Source organism: Balaenoptera acutorostrata, chromosome 9 (assembly GCF_949987535.1).
Source record: "Balaenoptera acutorostrata chromosome 9, mBalAcu1.1, whole genome shotgun sequence".
Lineage (NCBI taxonomy): Eukaryota > Metazoa > Chordata > Mammalia > Artiodactyla > Balaenopteridae > Balaenoptera > Balaenoptera acutorostrata.
In genome coordinates this window covers 53,851,409-53,868,110 of record NC_080072.1, presented here as the reverse complement: position 1 = coordinate 53,868,110, position 16,702 = coordinate 53,851,409, and the positions used below count along the sequence as shown (strand labels likewise).

At 38.7% G+C, this 16,702-nt stretch overlaps 2 protein-coding genes across 5 annotated transcripts in view; one reads left to right on the top strand and one right to left on the bottom strand.

Annotated features, from left to right (window-relative positions):
• PPME1 (protein phosphatase methylesterase 1) overlaps positions 1-6,661 on the bottom strand; it is a 72,482-nt gene extending 65,821 nt beyond the window's left edge. The window contains exon 1 of one of the 2 annotated variants that reach the window (XM_057553922.1): positions 6,357-6,661. In XM_057553922.1, the coding sequence (XP_057409905.1) occupies positions 6,357-6,457 (101 nt within the window). In that variant the 5' untranslated portion in view covers positions 6,458-6,661. The remainder of the gene's footprint in view (positions 1-6,356) is intronic. The other variant, XM_057553924.1, reaches the window with a different exon arrangement.
• Positions 6,662-6,897: 236 nt separating this feature from the next.
• C2CD3 (C2 domain containing 3 centriole elongation regulator) overlaps positions 6,898-16,702 on the top strand; it is a 135,118-nt gene continuing 125,313 nt past the window's right edge. For 2 of the 3 annotated variants that reach the window (XM_057552818.1, XM_007173720.2), the window contains exons 1-3: positions 6,899-7,128; positions 9,855-10,124; positions 12,632-12,789. In XM_057552818.1, coding sequence (XP_057408801.1) covers positions 7,074-7,128; positions 9,855-10,124; positions 12,632-12,789 — 483 coding nt within the window. In that variant the 5' untranslated portion in view covers positions 6,899-7,073. Of the gene's footprint in view, positions 7,129-9,854; positions 10,125-12,631; positions 12,790-16,702 lie in introns of all 3 variants that reach the window. The other variant, XM_057552819.1, reaches the window with a different exon arrangement.

Here is a 16,702-nt window from a genome sequence, read left to right as displayed (position 1 = left end):
GTTTTACAACCTGGGAGAAGGAAATGTCTTTCTGCAATCCAAAATCCAGAAGCAATGGATTTTGCTAGACAGATCTGAGTACATTAAAATTTAAAAACAACTTTTTTACATGGCAAAAAATATCATAAGCAAAGTAAAAAGGCAACTTGGAAAAGTATTTTTAACACTTATAAGGAAAAAAATATCCCTGATACATAAAAAGCTTCAAAGAGCCACTCCAGAAAACAATTTGGCAGTTTCTTAAAAAGTTAAACATAATTTACCATATGGCCCAGCAATTCCTTTCTTAGGTAATTATCCAAGGAAAGGCAAACATTATTTCCACACAGAGCTCTGCATGTGAATATTCACAGCAGCATTATTCATAATAGCAAAACAATGGAAACAACCCAAGTGTCCAGCAACTGATAAATGATTAAATAAATTGTGGTATACCTATACAATGGAATATAATTCAGCCAAAAAAAAAAAAAAAGAATGAAGTACTGATACATGCTACAACATAGATGAAACTTGAAAACATTATGCTAAGTGAAAGAAGCCAGTCACAAAAGGCCACATACTGTATGGTTTTATTTACATATCTCCAGAATAGGCAAATTCATGGAGACAGAAAATAGATTAATGGTTGCCAGGGGCTGGGGGAAGGGGGAGTAACTGCTAACAGGTAAGTAGTTTCCTTATCGGATGATGAAAATGTTCTGGAATTAGTGCTGATGATTGTACAACCTTGAACATACTAGAAATCACTGAACTGTATACTCTGAAAGGGTGAATTCTATGGTATGTGAATTATAACTTAATTTTTTGAAACTGATAATCAACATAAACAGATACACGAAGATTTAATTCTTTTAGTAACTTAATATGTGACCTTGAGCAAATCACTCCACTTTGCCCTTTATTTGTCCATCTGTGTGAACAGCCCCTTAAAGCCTTCCTAAGAGGCCTGATATCCGTAATAAACTTAAGAAGTTGAATGAAAAACTATCTGATCAGATATGAATAAATACACAGCTTGAGGGAAAAGAGTTGACATTATAAGATACTGAAAGGAGTGCTTCTACTTCATAAAGAATGAGCCTTTCTCATTGTTCTCAACATATAATAATTTACTAGTTATCATTCCTTAAGAGCTTATGTGTCAGGAGGCATAACTGCTTTTCACATATTATCTCATTCTCACAGCCCTCTAAGGTAAGCATTAAGTATCCCAGTTTTAGAGATAAGAAACAGACTATGAGAAGTTAAATGACTTAACTAAAATAAATACTCAAGCTAGCCTTCGAACTCAGATCATTATCACTTCAAACACCAGTCTCTTTGCACCAAGGAATAACAAGAACAACAACGGACTACACATCTAAAGTCTGGGTTTCTGAAGTCTTGTTTCTGCCACTTCATGATTCTGTGATCCTAGGCAAGTCAATGAACATTTGAGTTTCCTCATTAAGAGAAAATATTAACCCTTGCCCTAACTTACCTCATGGAATAATACAAAACAGCACTAATATATGTCAGTTAAAGCACTATAAAAACGTAAGAGATAATTATAGAAACAGAGTAGAATTATAGAAACTATTGATGAACCAAAAACATGTTGGAAAATGGTCAAATGATTTTAATAACTTACAGTCTCTCAAATGGTAATGGAATGTACTAAAGTAGTGATTTTAAAAACACCCTCAACAAAAATAAACAAATGGGACCTAATGAAACTTCAAAGCTTTTGCACAGCAAAGGAAACCATAAACAAGATGAAAAGACAACCCTCAGAATGGGAGAAAATATTTGCAAACGAGTCAATAGACAAAGGATTAATCTCCAAAATATATAAACAGCTCATGCAGCTCAATATTAAAGAAACAAACAACCCAATCCAAAAATGGGCAGAAGACCTAAATATGCATTTCTCCAAAGAAGATATACAGATGGCCAAGAAGCACATGAAAAGCTGCTCAACATCACTAATTAGAGAAATGCAAATCAAAACTACAACGAGGTATCACCTCACACCAGTTAGAATGGGTATCATCAGAAAATCTACAAACAACAAATGCTGGAGAGGGTGCAGAGAAAAGGGAGCCCTCTTGCACTGTTGGTGGGAATGTAAATTGATACAGCCACTATGGAGAACAGTATGGAGGTTCCTTAAAAAACTAAAAATAGAATTACCATATGATCCAGCAATCCCATTACTGGGCATATACCCAGAGAAAACCGTAATTCAAAAAGACACATGCACCCCAATGTTCATTGCAGCACTATTTACCATAGCCAGGTCATGGAAGCAACCTAAATGCCCATCGACAGACGAATAGATAAAGAAGTTGTGGTACATATATACAATGGAATATTACTCAGCCATAAGAAGGAACGAAATTGGGTCATTTGCTGAGACGTGGATGGATCTAGAGACTGTCATACAGAGTGAAGTAAGTCAGAAAGAGAAAAACAAATATCGTATATTAACGTATGTATGTGGAACCTAAAAAAATGGTACAGATGAACTGGTTTGAAGGGCAGAAGTTGAGACACAGATATAGAGAACAAACGTATGGAAACCAAGGTGGGAAAGCCGCGGAGGGGTGGGGATCGTGGTGTGATGAATTGGGCGATTGGGATTGACATGTATACACTGATGTATATAAAATTGATGACTAATAAGAACCTGTTGTATAAAAAAATAAATAAAATTAAATTAAAAAATTTTAAAAAATAATAAAAAATAAAATAAAATAAAATAAAAACACCCTCAAGCACACCAGGTGTTATAGACTGAAAGTCTGTGCCCCCCAAAATTCACTTTAAATCCTAATCTCCAATAACCTCTACAGTATTTGAAGGTGGAGCCTTTGGGAGGTGATAAGGTCATGAGGGTGTAGCCTTCATAAATGTGATTAGTACCCTTATAAAAGAGATCTCACAGAGCTCTCTTCTTCCTTCCCACATGTAAGGACACAGTGAGAAGACTGCCATCTATGAACCAAGAAGTGGTCCTCACCAGACACAGAATCTGCTGGTGCCTTGATCTTGGATTTCTCAGCCTCTAGAACTCTTGCAAAAAAAAATATGGTATTTTTGTTATGGCAGCCCTAACAGACTAATATCAGTTGCAAGTAGGGCTCTAAAATCAGAGTAGTTCCAAAAGCTTTAATTAAAAAGTTCAAAACCACTGTTTTGGGTATCATCTACTGGCATCTATCAAGGAACAATAAAACCAGGATTTCAGGCCTTACCCGAGAAATAACATACATAAAGCTACTATCGGGCTTCCCTGATGGCGCAGGGGTTAAGAATCCGCCTGCCAATGCAGGGGACACGGGTTCAAGCCCTGGTCTGGGAAGATCCCACATGCCGAGGAGCAACTAAGCCCGTGTGCCACAACTACTGAGCCTGAGCTCTAAAGCTCGCAAGCCACAACTACTGAGCCCACGTGCCACAACTACTGAAGCCCGCGCATCTAGAGCCTGTGCTCTGCAACAAGAGAAGCCACTGCAACGAGAAGCCCGTGTACCACAACCAAGAGTAGCCCCCGCGCATCAATGAAGACCCAACACAGCCAATAAATAAATAAATAAATAAATAAATTTATTAAAAAAAAAAACTACTATCACAATGCCTGGCACATAGTACTAACTCAAAAAAAAAAGAAAAAAAAGAAAATAAAAAAGTAATTGTTATTATTGCTTTATCCAGCCATACTCTGGAATTACTAAATCCATTTGGAAAAACAAAACTATGTAAACTCAGGAAAAACCAAAAACTCAAAACCACCCTGAATATGCAAACACATCTAAATAAGGTTTACTGAAACTGAAGGCAAGAGATTATGAAAAATAGTTGAAAGAGTAAGTCATATAAGAAACTGTCAAAGGAACAGGTCCAACCTGAGAGTAAGAGATGGACTGAGGAGTGGAAAAGATGGAAAGAGTTTAAAAAAAAAAGCAAGTGAGAAGAAGTTAGAAATAAAGAAGGATGATGTGAAATTGGTAGGAGTGAGACTTCATAAACCAGGACTGACTGAGGAAAAAGGAAGACTGAATCCTAGAGTATTTGCAAAGGAATAAGATATACAGCTCAAATTAAGTATTGCCAACGATAACAACTATGAATCCAAAAAACACAATAGGTCTCAGAGACTCTCTTCCAGCTTTACGATTCTAGGGGAGGAGACAGTCTATATTATCATTAACATTAGGCTTACATGAGGCATGCCTATGTTCCAATAAGGAGGTAGAAAATAAAAATACAGGAAAATAAGCTACTTGAGGACCACATAAAATTCACCAATATATGCTCTTCTCTTCACAGTACTATAAAGAAGCATTTTTCTAAAGAACTTTATTTTCCAGGATAAGCAGTTAACCTAAATTAAGAGGACCAAAGCATCTATTTAAAGAGGTTAAGTTACTAATAATCTAATCAGTAGATTTTATTTTTTCTTAGTATTTTTCTTCAGTTCTTCATCTTCAGAGAACTTTTGATAAAGTGAGAAGCTAAGCTCTAACTTGTCTGAAGGATATATGGTTATTAAAAAGCTAGTATTTTTATATATATTTTAGAGAACAGTGATGGAATACTGAAAGATCAAAGTTTAGTTTAGGAAAGGTAGCAACTAAGATACATATCAACAACAAACGTTACATTAATTTTATAGTCCAGGTTAATTTTCCCAAATAATCTCCTATGGATCAGCTTCCAGATCCTCCTTAATCATGTCACAGTCCTACCTTTGTCTTCCAAAGCCAAAACGATATTCATTTTACCTTACATGTAGGCTTCTACCACCTCTTTGTACTGTGCATCCACCGACCTATCTTCACTTGTCAAGGTTTTCTCAGTTTTCTACTGTGTCTCATAGTCAGGTCTCCACTTCAATTCTTAGTTTCCTTCCCCAGTTTTTCCAACCATTCTCACCACCCCTCTACTCCACTGTTTTAATTTATAGGATTCTCCTTTCTCTTCATTCCTAGGACCTGCTTTCACAGTATTGTATCTCCTATCTAAATCTCCTTTTCGGTCAGTTTTTGTACATATTAATCTTCAGAACCTAAGGTATTTCTTCTCTAGTCCTTATCCCAAGAATGTCTACCAACCCATCTCTAGAATCCCAAACACACACTCTTGACTACCACATACCTAAGTATTTTTCCTACCCCTTTTCTCTTTTCAGTCACTAGTCTCCAGAATCCTATCTGATACTACAAATACCCCTCAAAACCAACTGCCTGTTCAATTACCTCTGCCTTCTACTTCTCCCAGGTTCAACTCATTACACTCTCTCTCCTACACCTTAGTATCCCCCAACCTGGCCCAAGCCATTCAGCAACCTAAATTCCAAAAGCCAACACAGCTCCTCCCAATTCCAGTAAACGACGGTTTCCCCCAAAACATTTTAAGTGGCTCCTCTCAGTGCTTCATTAATTGAATCTTATCAGATCAGTACATAGCTTCCACCAGACCTATTTGCCCAGCAAAAATCAATTTCCCAAATCTTCCTCTTCAAGCTTCCCAGACCTTACCTCTGCAGCACGCCATTCACTAGACCCTATTCCTAGTCATTTCTCAATCTCTGGAGCCCATGGTTACTCTCTAAGCCCCTCAGCCCTCTCCCTCCTCACTCCTCCCCTTATTCCCTACCCTCCCTTCTCAGTACATTCTTATCACCCCTAACAGTCTTCTTGGCTGTGTTCTCCATCTTTCCTTAGGCCTGTTCCCCCCACTTTCTCAGTACCCCTTAAGAGACTTAATCTCTAAGTCACTTCCTCACTCCCAGAATCTGCCTCTTACACCCCTAGGAACTCTCTCTAGAACCTTCTGTTCCCTGGTTGTCTTTTCCGCTCCAACCCTGCCTCAGGTGTTCTCTGTTTCCCCCAGCTTTTTTCTATTATCTAGTTCTCAGAGAAACTAGATAAAGATTTACTCTCCCAAATCTTTTCCGAATTCTTCTCCTAATTCCCCTCAACTTTTCTCTCCGTCGTTTCCCATTTCCCTCAACCATCCCTGGCAGATTTCCCCTCCACCTTTGTCACCGCTCTTCTCCCTTTTCTCAAACCTCCTCCACCCCTTCTTCTGGAGGTACCTCCTACATGTCTTAAACTATCCTCTCAGCTTCCTCAATCTTTGCCTCATTCCCTTCTCCCTCCAATACTATTTATCCTCCAATTTCCATTGACTTGGCGCCTCCCCTAGTCCCCAGATCTGCCTTCTACTTCATCTAAACGTCCCCAGGCCGCCGCCAACATTCTCTCCTATCCTTAGCCTCCCTTGACGTGCCGCTCTAAACGCCCAGAGACACCATTCTCCAATGGCCGGGCCCTGGCCTCTAGGGAGAAGGAGTACGGGTTACTTACCCCATTCGCATCTTGGCTCCGCTCTGACTGCTCCCGCTGCCGGGTAGAGGAGGGCGAGGGGGCAGGCGGCCGAGGTGCATGCTCTTCTCGAGGGCCGACATGAAAGGGAGGCCGCAGGCAGTCGAACAGTAGCCGAAGCTTCGTCCCACGCTAAGTGCGGCCCAACCGGTCACACGGCTCGCTCCCCTAACGACGCCCCGTCGCCTTTGGATAGCACCCAGCTACCAGCAGCACCGCCCACCGGCTCCGTAAACTCCACCCCCTCGCCCCAGTGCTTCCACCGGAAGTGCGCACCAGCCTCCACAGAGAGAGCTGGGTAACGGAGTCTCTGTGATCCCTCAGACCCCAAGCGGAGAACTCGACGACCCTCGCCGGAAAGAGAAGCGTTACTGAAGGCAATGCACCCTGGGCAATGGAGTCCTCAAAGGGCTTATCCCTTTGCGCTTGCGCAGCTGGAGGCGACCGCGTCCAACCCCGCAGAGGTAGTGTAGCAAAGCATCCTGGGTGTTGTAGTCTATTGGTGGGAAGGAGTCTTGGCGCCTCCCTTTCCCATGGCTTCCTAGAGGCTGTTAAAGGAAGAATCGCTTTCTTCCTGCCTCCCAAGCTGCCCAGCGGCGCCGGTTGCCGGGGAACGCCAGCGCCGTGGGCAGGGATGGCTGGAGGCTACGGCTTAGGTGCTGGGCCCGGAGTTGAGTTGGTGAAGAGCTGGGGCTCGTCATGAAACAACGGAAAGCCCAGGGGCCTGTGGGCGGCGGTAGCCGCCAGAAGAGAGGTAATATGAGCGACCCAAGGTTGAAGAAAGCGGAGTTGGGCGGAGTTGGGGGAGCAGGGCGCGAAGCATTTTAGGGAGACCTCCCACAGCCGCCTGTTAAAAGAAAAAAAAAAAAAAAAAGGGATTGAGGAGGGAGAATAACCAGGGAATCGGAAGGTTAAAAGAGAGGGCAATTGGCCCTCCCGCGAATGGAAAGGATATAGGGGCTGGAGTAGGGGGCAAAGTGAGTGAATAAATGGGACGAAGTGAGGGCTAAAAGGGGACCCTTCCAGAGGAAGGGAACAAAAAAACTGTAGGAATGTTTTGGTTTTACTTTTTAAAAATTGAGGTATAATTGACATATAACATTATGTTAGTTTCAGGTGTACAACATAATGTTTGTATATATTTCGAAATGATTACCACATGTCTAATTAGCATCCATCACCATACATAGTTACAAACATTTTTTTTTTCTTGTGAAGAGAACTTTTAAGATCTACTTTACAGCAACTTTCAAGTATACAGTACACTATCATTAACTATAGTCACTGTGCTGTACTTTAAATCCCCATGACTTAGGGGTGTTTTTGATAAAAGTTAAATGTGTGGGGATGGGAGGGGGGAGGTATAGCTTTGCAGGTCCACATAGAACTGGAAGAAAAATAAGTTGGAGAGTATGTCAATAATCCTAATAGGCAGGGATCACGTTTTACACATTACTGAATCCCCAAGAGCTAACACGAAGCAGGACTTAGTAAATGTTAATTGAATGACTGAAGCGTGAGACAGTCATGAATAATGAAGGGCTACAGGTGGGAGTAGGGAAAAGATAGTTATGGAGGAGAGAGGAAGAAAGACTGCGGAGTGACGGTGTGGTAGGGTTGGAGTGGGGTGGCGGGGGTTAGGGCATGAAGATCTCTGAAGGATTTGAGATGATGGAAGAGTGTGTAGCAAGAGGATCTCATCAGGTTAGTCTGCTCAAAAAGAAGCAAGCTTATGAAGAGACCAGGGAAATGTGAGCTGCAGCAAGAACAGTCACCCTGGGAACCCAGGGCAGATCATGAAATGAAATGGAATCTCTACAGGGCTGCCTCAAAACAAAACAAAAACTGGGTGACTGCATTTTATAGTATAGGCAAAGAGGTATTAGGAATAATGATAGTGCATTAGGCCATTGGATTGAGGACTAAGGGTGCACTCTGGGAATAAACCTTATCCAAACTGTTTAAAGATAACTAAGGCAGTTTTGAGGCAATGCCTTTCCTTCCAGGAATGATGGGAGGATATGAAACAGAAGTGTGGAAGTGTTCAGTGCTGGTGCTGCCTATGTCAAACCAGTCAAGCATATTTGGTTGATAGGAGGAAAATCAAAATAGAAATAACGTAAGAATGTCCTTCTCATTATACCACATGCATATACAGTAATACTCATGTACACACCTGTGTGAAATTTTTGTATTGAAACTAGTTATCCATAAAGATTATGGTGGGTCTTTTCTTCACTAAAGAAAGCAGAGAGGCTATTCACTTTAGAAATCCAAAGAATTAGTTATAGAAATTCCTGATCTGATAGACTCCAGTATATTTTTTTCTTGTGAGGCATGACCACTCCCCAGGGAAAAGTGAGAGGAGTAGAAAGGTGTGTGTAATATTGGAATGACTTCTTAAATCTCCTCTAAGTCATGGTTAGAAGATACCGTGAATAGAAGACAATCAGGGTCATTAAAGGAAAGCTTTATAGAAAGCCATGATTAATTGCCTCATTTACATTTTATTATCTGTCTAAAAGCCATAAATATTATGAACCCAGCACTGTGCTAAAAGATAATGGCATAATCTGAAGATGATAGTTTCTGTCCTCATTGTGTGATATCGGCAGGAAGAAAAGACACAGTTTAAGGTGGTCTTTCTTGAAGTGCTGAGCTGTAAGGTGTAGACTTCATTTGAGAACTGATTGACAGGAGTTGTTGCTGTTTTATGTTTAGTGATGGTTTTAAAGTAAGAGAATTAGGTAAAGATAACATATCTTCAAAACTGTGGGGCTTCCCTGGTGGCGCAGTGGTTGAGAATCTGCCTGCTAATGCAGGGGACACGGGTTCGAGCCCTGGTCTGGGAAGATCCCACATGCCGCAGAGTAACTAGGCCCGTGAGCCACAATTACTGAGCCTGCGCGTCTGGAGCCTGTGCTCCGCAATAAGAGAGGCCACCATAGTGAGAGGCCCGCACACCGCGATGAAGAGTGGCCCCCGCTTGCCGCAACTAGAGAAAGCCCTCGCACAGAAACGAAGACCCAACACAGCCAAAAATAAATTAATTAATTTAAAAACAAAAACAAAAAACTGTAGACATTGCAATAATCAGAATAACAGTACTTGGAAGAAAAATTTCAACTACTTCATAGATTTTTTTAAACCTGTATACTGTATCATTGTATTTGTATTTTTCATTTAATATCTTTCAGTTAAGGAGGAGTTTGTGTTAGCGTGTCTTAAGTTGGTATGTTCTTTACTTACAATTACCTGAATCAAATCCTGAATACTAACTAGTTGTCAGGGTGGCTTAAGTGACCAGATAGGTTATTCTGTGGTCTGGTTTGCTAGTTACTTCTCATGTATTAGAATAAATAGAATAAGCCTTCTCTCTGTAGAGACTAAAATGTTTGTGTGTTTTCATTCTAAAAGCAGATTATGTGTTTTCTGTATTTAGACTAAATTTCGACTTAGTATTCTTGGATTCCTCCACAGGTTTAAGTGACATTTCTCCATCTACAAGCCTACCACCCCTGGTTGAAGGCCAGCTACGCTGCTTTCTGAAACTTACTGTTAATAAAGTCATATGGAAGATTACAAAGCCTCCTGCTTGTGTACTTGTTCGAGTGAGATGGTGGGGAGAAACATCAGAAGGAACACTCTTTTGTCCCAGGGATGCATTGCAGACCGAACCAAAAGCTGTGAGAACAACTACACGTTATGCTATTCGCTGTGGTCCAAAGCAGTTTACCTCTTATCTAACAGGTATGTTTTTGTCTTATCATTTCACCTGTAGGCCTAATAAGAAGCATGTGATTATGTTGTTAACAATAGGTATTATTGTGTACTTAGTATCTATGGCATTGTTAATTATAGAGGAGTCAAAGAGGTTTTATAATAGCCACCATTATTGAGAGTATACTATGTGCTACCAGTTGATACATATTATTTCTAATCCTTAATAACCCTGCAAGATAGATATTTTCTCTGTTTTATAGACAATGAAACTGAGGTTCAGAGCGATAAAATGAATGCTCTATAAGGTTACATAGTTGACAAATGGCAAAACTAGGATTTGAACCCACTTCTCTCTGACACCAAAACTCATGCACTTGGGCTTCCCTGGTGGCGCAGCGGTTGAGAGTCTGCCTGCCAATGCAGGGGACACGGGCTCGAGCCCTGGTCTGAGAAGATCCCACATGCCGCGGAGCAATTAGGCCCGTGAGCCACAGCTACTGAGCCTGTGCGTCTGGAGCCTGTGCTCCACAACAAGAGAGGCCGCGATAGTGAGAGGCCCGCGCACCGCGATGCAGAATGACCCCCGCTTGCCGCAACTAGAGAAAGCCCTCGTGCAGAAATGAAGACCCAACACAGTCAAAAATAAATAAATAAATAAATAAATAATAAAAATAAAGGAATTCCTTTAAAAAAAAAGAGCAGACTAGATTTAAAAAAAAAAACAAAAACTTATGCACTTGTCACCACACCATGCTTCTTTAAGCAATAACTGTAGTCTCTACTCTGGGACTTACATTATGCTCAAGGAAAGATGATATAGATATAAAATTTACCAATAATACAAGATAATACATCCTAAATACCAACTGAGTGGTTTAGTGAGTTAATAGTACAGGTTTTCAGAGAAGGGAGGATCCCTCTACTGGAACCAGGAGCCAAAATTTCTTCATTTCTGTTAAAGGAAAGCATTCTAAATGTACTGTGTTATTTCTCTATTCAGGTCAAGTTTTCATATAAACACATTTTGGATGGTGGACTTATCAAACCAATTCAGTTCAAGTCAGTAAAAATTAAGCATTTATCATGTAAATATTGTTGGGCTAAGAATACCAGAGAGCCAGAGGTGAATTAAAGATTAACTTGTCCTTAAGTTTTCATTCTTTCAAGAAGAAAATTTTGAAGACATCAAAATATAAAGAAAAAAAATTCAGTTATTCAAAAAATATGTATTGAACACTTAACATGTGCTAGACGTTGTGCTAGACACTGTGGAGATTACAAAAATGAATCAAAAAATTTAATCAGAATGGTATCTAATTCTAACTAAGTGCACAAAGAAGTTTAGTTACAATAGTAGGTAGAAAGTGATAAGAACTTTTAAAAGATACACATAGATATTTCATTAAGAAAATAAATGAGACACGGGTGAGCCTGGCTGTTAGTAAATAACCAACAAATGTTGGTACATGTCCCTTATTCTATATATGCACGTTATTTTATAGTCTACAAAGCACTTTTACACCTATTCGCTCATAGAATTTTCAGAGAACTTGCACGATTAGGTAAGACGGGGACGGTGATATGTTAAGTAAGTTGCCTAAAGTCATATAACAACCATTAAGCAACTGCCATGTAAGAGGATACTGTGCTATGTGTTTTACTTGCAATACTCCCATTCCTCACACAGCCATGATATAGTTATTATGATGCCTATTTTATAGACAGCTGTGGCTCACACAGAAGTAGCTTGTGAATGTTGGAGCCACAACACAATCACAAATCTTCTAATTGTAAATCCAGTACTCCTTTCACTACAGCATTGAACAAAGGGTGAAAGTGAACCACTTTCTCAACTTTGGTAAGAAAATATTCAGAAGTTACACTGTCCTGAAATAATCTCAGATTGCATATGCATGCATTTTATTTCTCCTGCTGTAAATTAGGACCATGAAGGTGTTAAGTCTAAGCAACCAATTGATGAATACAGTTAAGGAGTTTATTTCCATTCCTTTTAGTTCTAAGTGCTCTCGACCTTTCAGTGTTCCAGATATTATTGAGAAATAAGCAGTAAAATACTCCTGAGAGGCAGGGGCCAACCCATGCATCTATACAAGAGAAGCCCTTTGTCCAGTTCAAAACTGGAAATGGTGAGAATTTAAAAACTGAGAACTTTTTTATTGTTGCTTTTTTATTTCAAAACTAAAGTCTGAGTCCTTGCCAAATATGTAAAAAATATATATATACTCTCTTAAAGGTATTTTCCTTATCAAATACTTGATATTCTAAATATTTTTATGTAATTTTTTTCTCCATTTGAGGTATTTGTCATTGCTCTTCTCTAAAACTTTGTTGTTCTATTGATCTTGGGTTCACTCTTCCCCACCCCCTGAATGATATGGTAAGTGCATAGTTTATTTGAAAATAAAATGATTTTTTTTAAGTAAAAAAATTTTGTAATGTATATTCCTCTTCCCACTTCCAAAAAAAAAAGTAAATGAAAACTGTCTGCCTATGTTGTAATTGTTTCTGATTAGATATGGCTGTGCTGGTGCTGGAAGTAATCACCAAACTTGAACATCTTCCGGTTGGTAGAGTTCAGATCAGTGGACTAGCCCAGCTTTCTCCAACCCATCACATCAATGGATTTTTTACCATTGTTTCACCAACATCTAAGAAACTTGGAGAACTCCAGGTAAAAATATTATAATTCTCTGCTACATAGAATAAAACCTTGGGGGCACAAATAGTTGAGTCTGTTTGTAGAATGGGTAGGTACGTGACTCCCACATACCATGCAAATTCCCACTTCATGCTTTTGTTCATGTTTTTACCCAGACTGTCATGTACTTATTTCCCACTTATCCATATCCTCTTAGTGCTTTGCTGCCCATCTCAAGTTCCAAGAGACCTTCGCAGCTCCTACTGCACTCATTTTTCACTGTACTCTTTATTAAATTCAGAATAACATGAATTACGTAATCATTGTTCAGTTGTAATCCTACATAGTCTCCAAAATTTTTTATTTATAGTTTCCCTTTAATTTCCCTTCCTTTTAGTTTCTATATTCCCTGGGAGACAGGACAGTGTTTTCTACTTACTTTGTTTTTCCCACAGCTCCTAACATAGTGCCAAGCAGTAATGGCTTGTTTGACTCATTTAAGTGGTATCTTAAATGAGTCAATAGACTACGATTTTAATATTGTTGAATAAACTGTTTTCATTTTTTTCAGTATTAGAATTGCATCTCCATAACCAGTTGTTGATTGTTCATTCATTGATTCAGCCTACATTTTTTTTTTTAATACTTTATTTATTTATTTTATTTATTTATTTATGACTGTGTTGGGTCTCTTAGTTTTCGTGTGAGGGCTTTCTCTAGTTGCGGCAAGTGGGGGCCACTCTTCATCGCGGTGCGGGGGCCGCTCTTCATCGCGGTGCGCGGGCCTTTTCACTATTGCGGCCCCTCCCGTTGCGGGGCACAGGCTCCAGACGCGCAGGCTCAGTAGTTGTGGCTCACGGGCCCAGTTGCTCCGTGGCATGTGGGATCTTCCCAGACCAGGGCTCGAACCCGTGTCCCCTGCATTGGCAGGCAGATTCTCAGCCACTGCGCCACCAGGGAAGCCCTGGCCTACATTTTTTTGATATGCTGTTATATGCCACTAACTTAAGATACAAAGATAAGAGATGGGCCTTTCAGTTAGTTTTCCAAAGTCAGGTAGGAGGAAATAGAAGAGAGTAACAAGTAGAACGCAGTGTGATATTGATACACATATACTATAGATATGTACAGGATGGTGGGAAAGAACATAGAAGGGTCTCTTTCTGAGGGAGACTCTGGGAGTTCTTCCTAGAGAATTTTGAATATTCAAATCCTTGAGAAATTTATACCTTGTCAAATGTATTCTAAAATATGTATAGAAATTTAAGCAGGTATTTAAGAAAACAGTTCAAAAAAGATGAGGAAAGAACATATAACATTACCAGGTGTAAGAACCTATTATAAAACCACAAGCACATAATTGTCAAAGGAAGAGAATAAAGTTCAGAAATAGATTTAACTAAGTAAAAGAACTGAACATTTTCTATATTCTATTTATCATATTTTTATTTATAATATATTGAAAGATAGTGACACCTTATGGTGGTAATTCATGGTAAAATGGGACTGGTTTACTCCTCCTTTTCTGATAATGGTACAGATTTGCATCAGACCTGCAAAAACAGTTTGGCATTATGTTTCAAGAGCCATAATAATTATCATATATCATTTACCTCAATAATTCTACCCCTGGGGTCTTATATTAAGGAAATACCATAAAAAGAGAGGAAAGTTATATGCTTCGGACTGGTTATGGAAATGCACTTTTAGTATTGAAAAAATGAAAACAGTTTATTCAATGATATTTAAATTGTCTATTAGTGGAATATTTTGTTTCCATAAAAGATAAAATTATACAGTTATGATTGTGTAGCAACATGGAAAATTATTTTGGATTGATGACAAAAGAGAATTAAAATTATACCCACATATATGCATATGATTAATGACTGGGGAAGAAAAAACAAGGGAAAATAAGAACAGTTGGAGTGTAGAATTCTAGGTAGGTTTTTTTCCCTATATTAAAAAATGAGATATAATTCATATGCCATAAAATTTACCCTTTTAAAGTATACAGTTCAGTAGTTTTTAGTGTATTCACAATATTGTACAACCATCACGCTAATTCCAGAGCATTTTATCACCCCAAGAAGAAACACTATACCCATTAGTAGTCATTCCCCTTTTTACCTTTCCCCAACCCCTGGCAACCACTAATCTACCTTCTGTCTCTATATATTGTCTATTCTGGACATTTCAAATAAATGATGTAATATAATATGTGACCTTTTGTATCTGGCTTCTTTCACTTGGCATAATGTTTTCAAGGTTCATCCATGTTGTAGCATGAATCAGTACTTTATTCCTTATTATAGCTAAATAATATTCCATGTATGGGTATATTATAGCACATGTTGTTTATCCATTCTTCAGTTGATGGACATTTGGATTGTTTCCACTTTCTGACTTTTATGAATAATGCTGCTATGAACATTTGCATACAAGTTTTTTGTGAACAGATGCTTTCAGTTCTCTTGGGTGTATACTTAGGCGTAGAATTGTGGTCATATGGTAACTATGTTTAACTTTGAGGAACTACTGGACTGTTTTCTAAGGTGGTGCATCTTTTTTCCCCCCTTATTTAAATGTCAGTTGATACAATAGTACTTGTATGTTTTTTATTTAAATGTCATTGTGTTCTTTAGAGAATTGTTTTAATAGAGCCTTGGAGACAGAGGTCAGATTTTGAAAGATTATGGAATAAGTAAATAAGTAGTAATTACAGTGAAGAAGTAGAAATAACAGAGATTTCTTTCTGTTTCCCAGATAAATGGCAGCGAAGAGAGGGAGAGGTAGTGTGACCTAATGGAAATAGCACAAGACTTGGACATGGAAAAACTGGTTATGAAAACATTTCTGGTGTTCATTTGTACTCTCTGAGCTTCAGTATCCTATTTTATAAAATGAAGATAATAACTTTTACCTTAGAGCATTGTTGTAGGGATTAAATGATATGAAAAAAATATGAAAGCACTTAACATGGTACTTAGGCACATGACAGGGACATGCCAAATTTACTTGAATTGGAGGGGAAAGTATTGATAGTGGGTAGCAGAATTAAGAAGTTTGTTGCTACTTTAGAAGAGGAGTTGGCAAACTTTGCCCAGTGGACTAAATCTGGCCTTCTAACTAAAAATGGTTTTTATATGTTTAAAGGGTCACTTTAAAAAAGAAGAATGTGCAATAAAGCCTAAAATATTTACCCTCTGCCCTTTTACAGAATGAGTTTGCTGAGCCTTTTTTAGAGTATTAGAGACCTGATTTGTTTTGTAGACCAAGAGAAAAGCAAGTGAAGAAAGATATTGAAAATAGAAGAGGATAATTGAGCAAGTAAGGTTATGAAGAGAATTAGATGGGAATGAATTTCTATTAAGAACACAACTGATAGGGGTTACCTTTGGAATGGAGGAATTACAACAAGGAGGGAAAGAGGAGAAACATTTTGAGATGGATAACATTGAAGGAGTTCATGCTGATAACTTTTTTAGCAACATTTATTTTTTATTTTTTTGGCCACACCACATTGCTTGTGGGATCTTAGTTCCCCAACCAGGGATTGAACCCCAGGCCCTTGGCAGTGAGAGCACGGAGTCCTAACCACTCGACCGCCAGGGAATTCCCATTAGCAACACTTATTATATGCATGCCTACCACATGTTAGGCACTACGTGTTTTATTTCATTTAATTTTTTTGTTTTTATTAAATAGAGATAGATATGCAAAAGAATATCTTAGATGTATAAGATATAAAAATAACCATACAGTGAACACCCATTGGCTCCTCAACTAGGTTAAGAAATGTTAATAGGAAAAAAAAAGAAATATTAATAGAACAACGGAAAGAAGCCAGGTTTAGAGATTCATCCGTATTACTTTGTGTATCAGTAATTCCCTTTTGCAGAGTTGTGTTCCATTGTATGGATATTACACAATTTTCATCCATTTG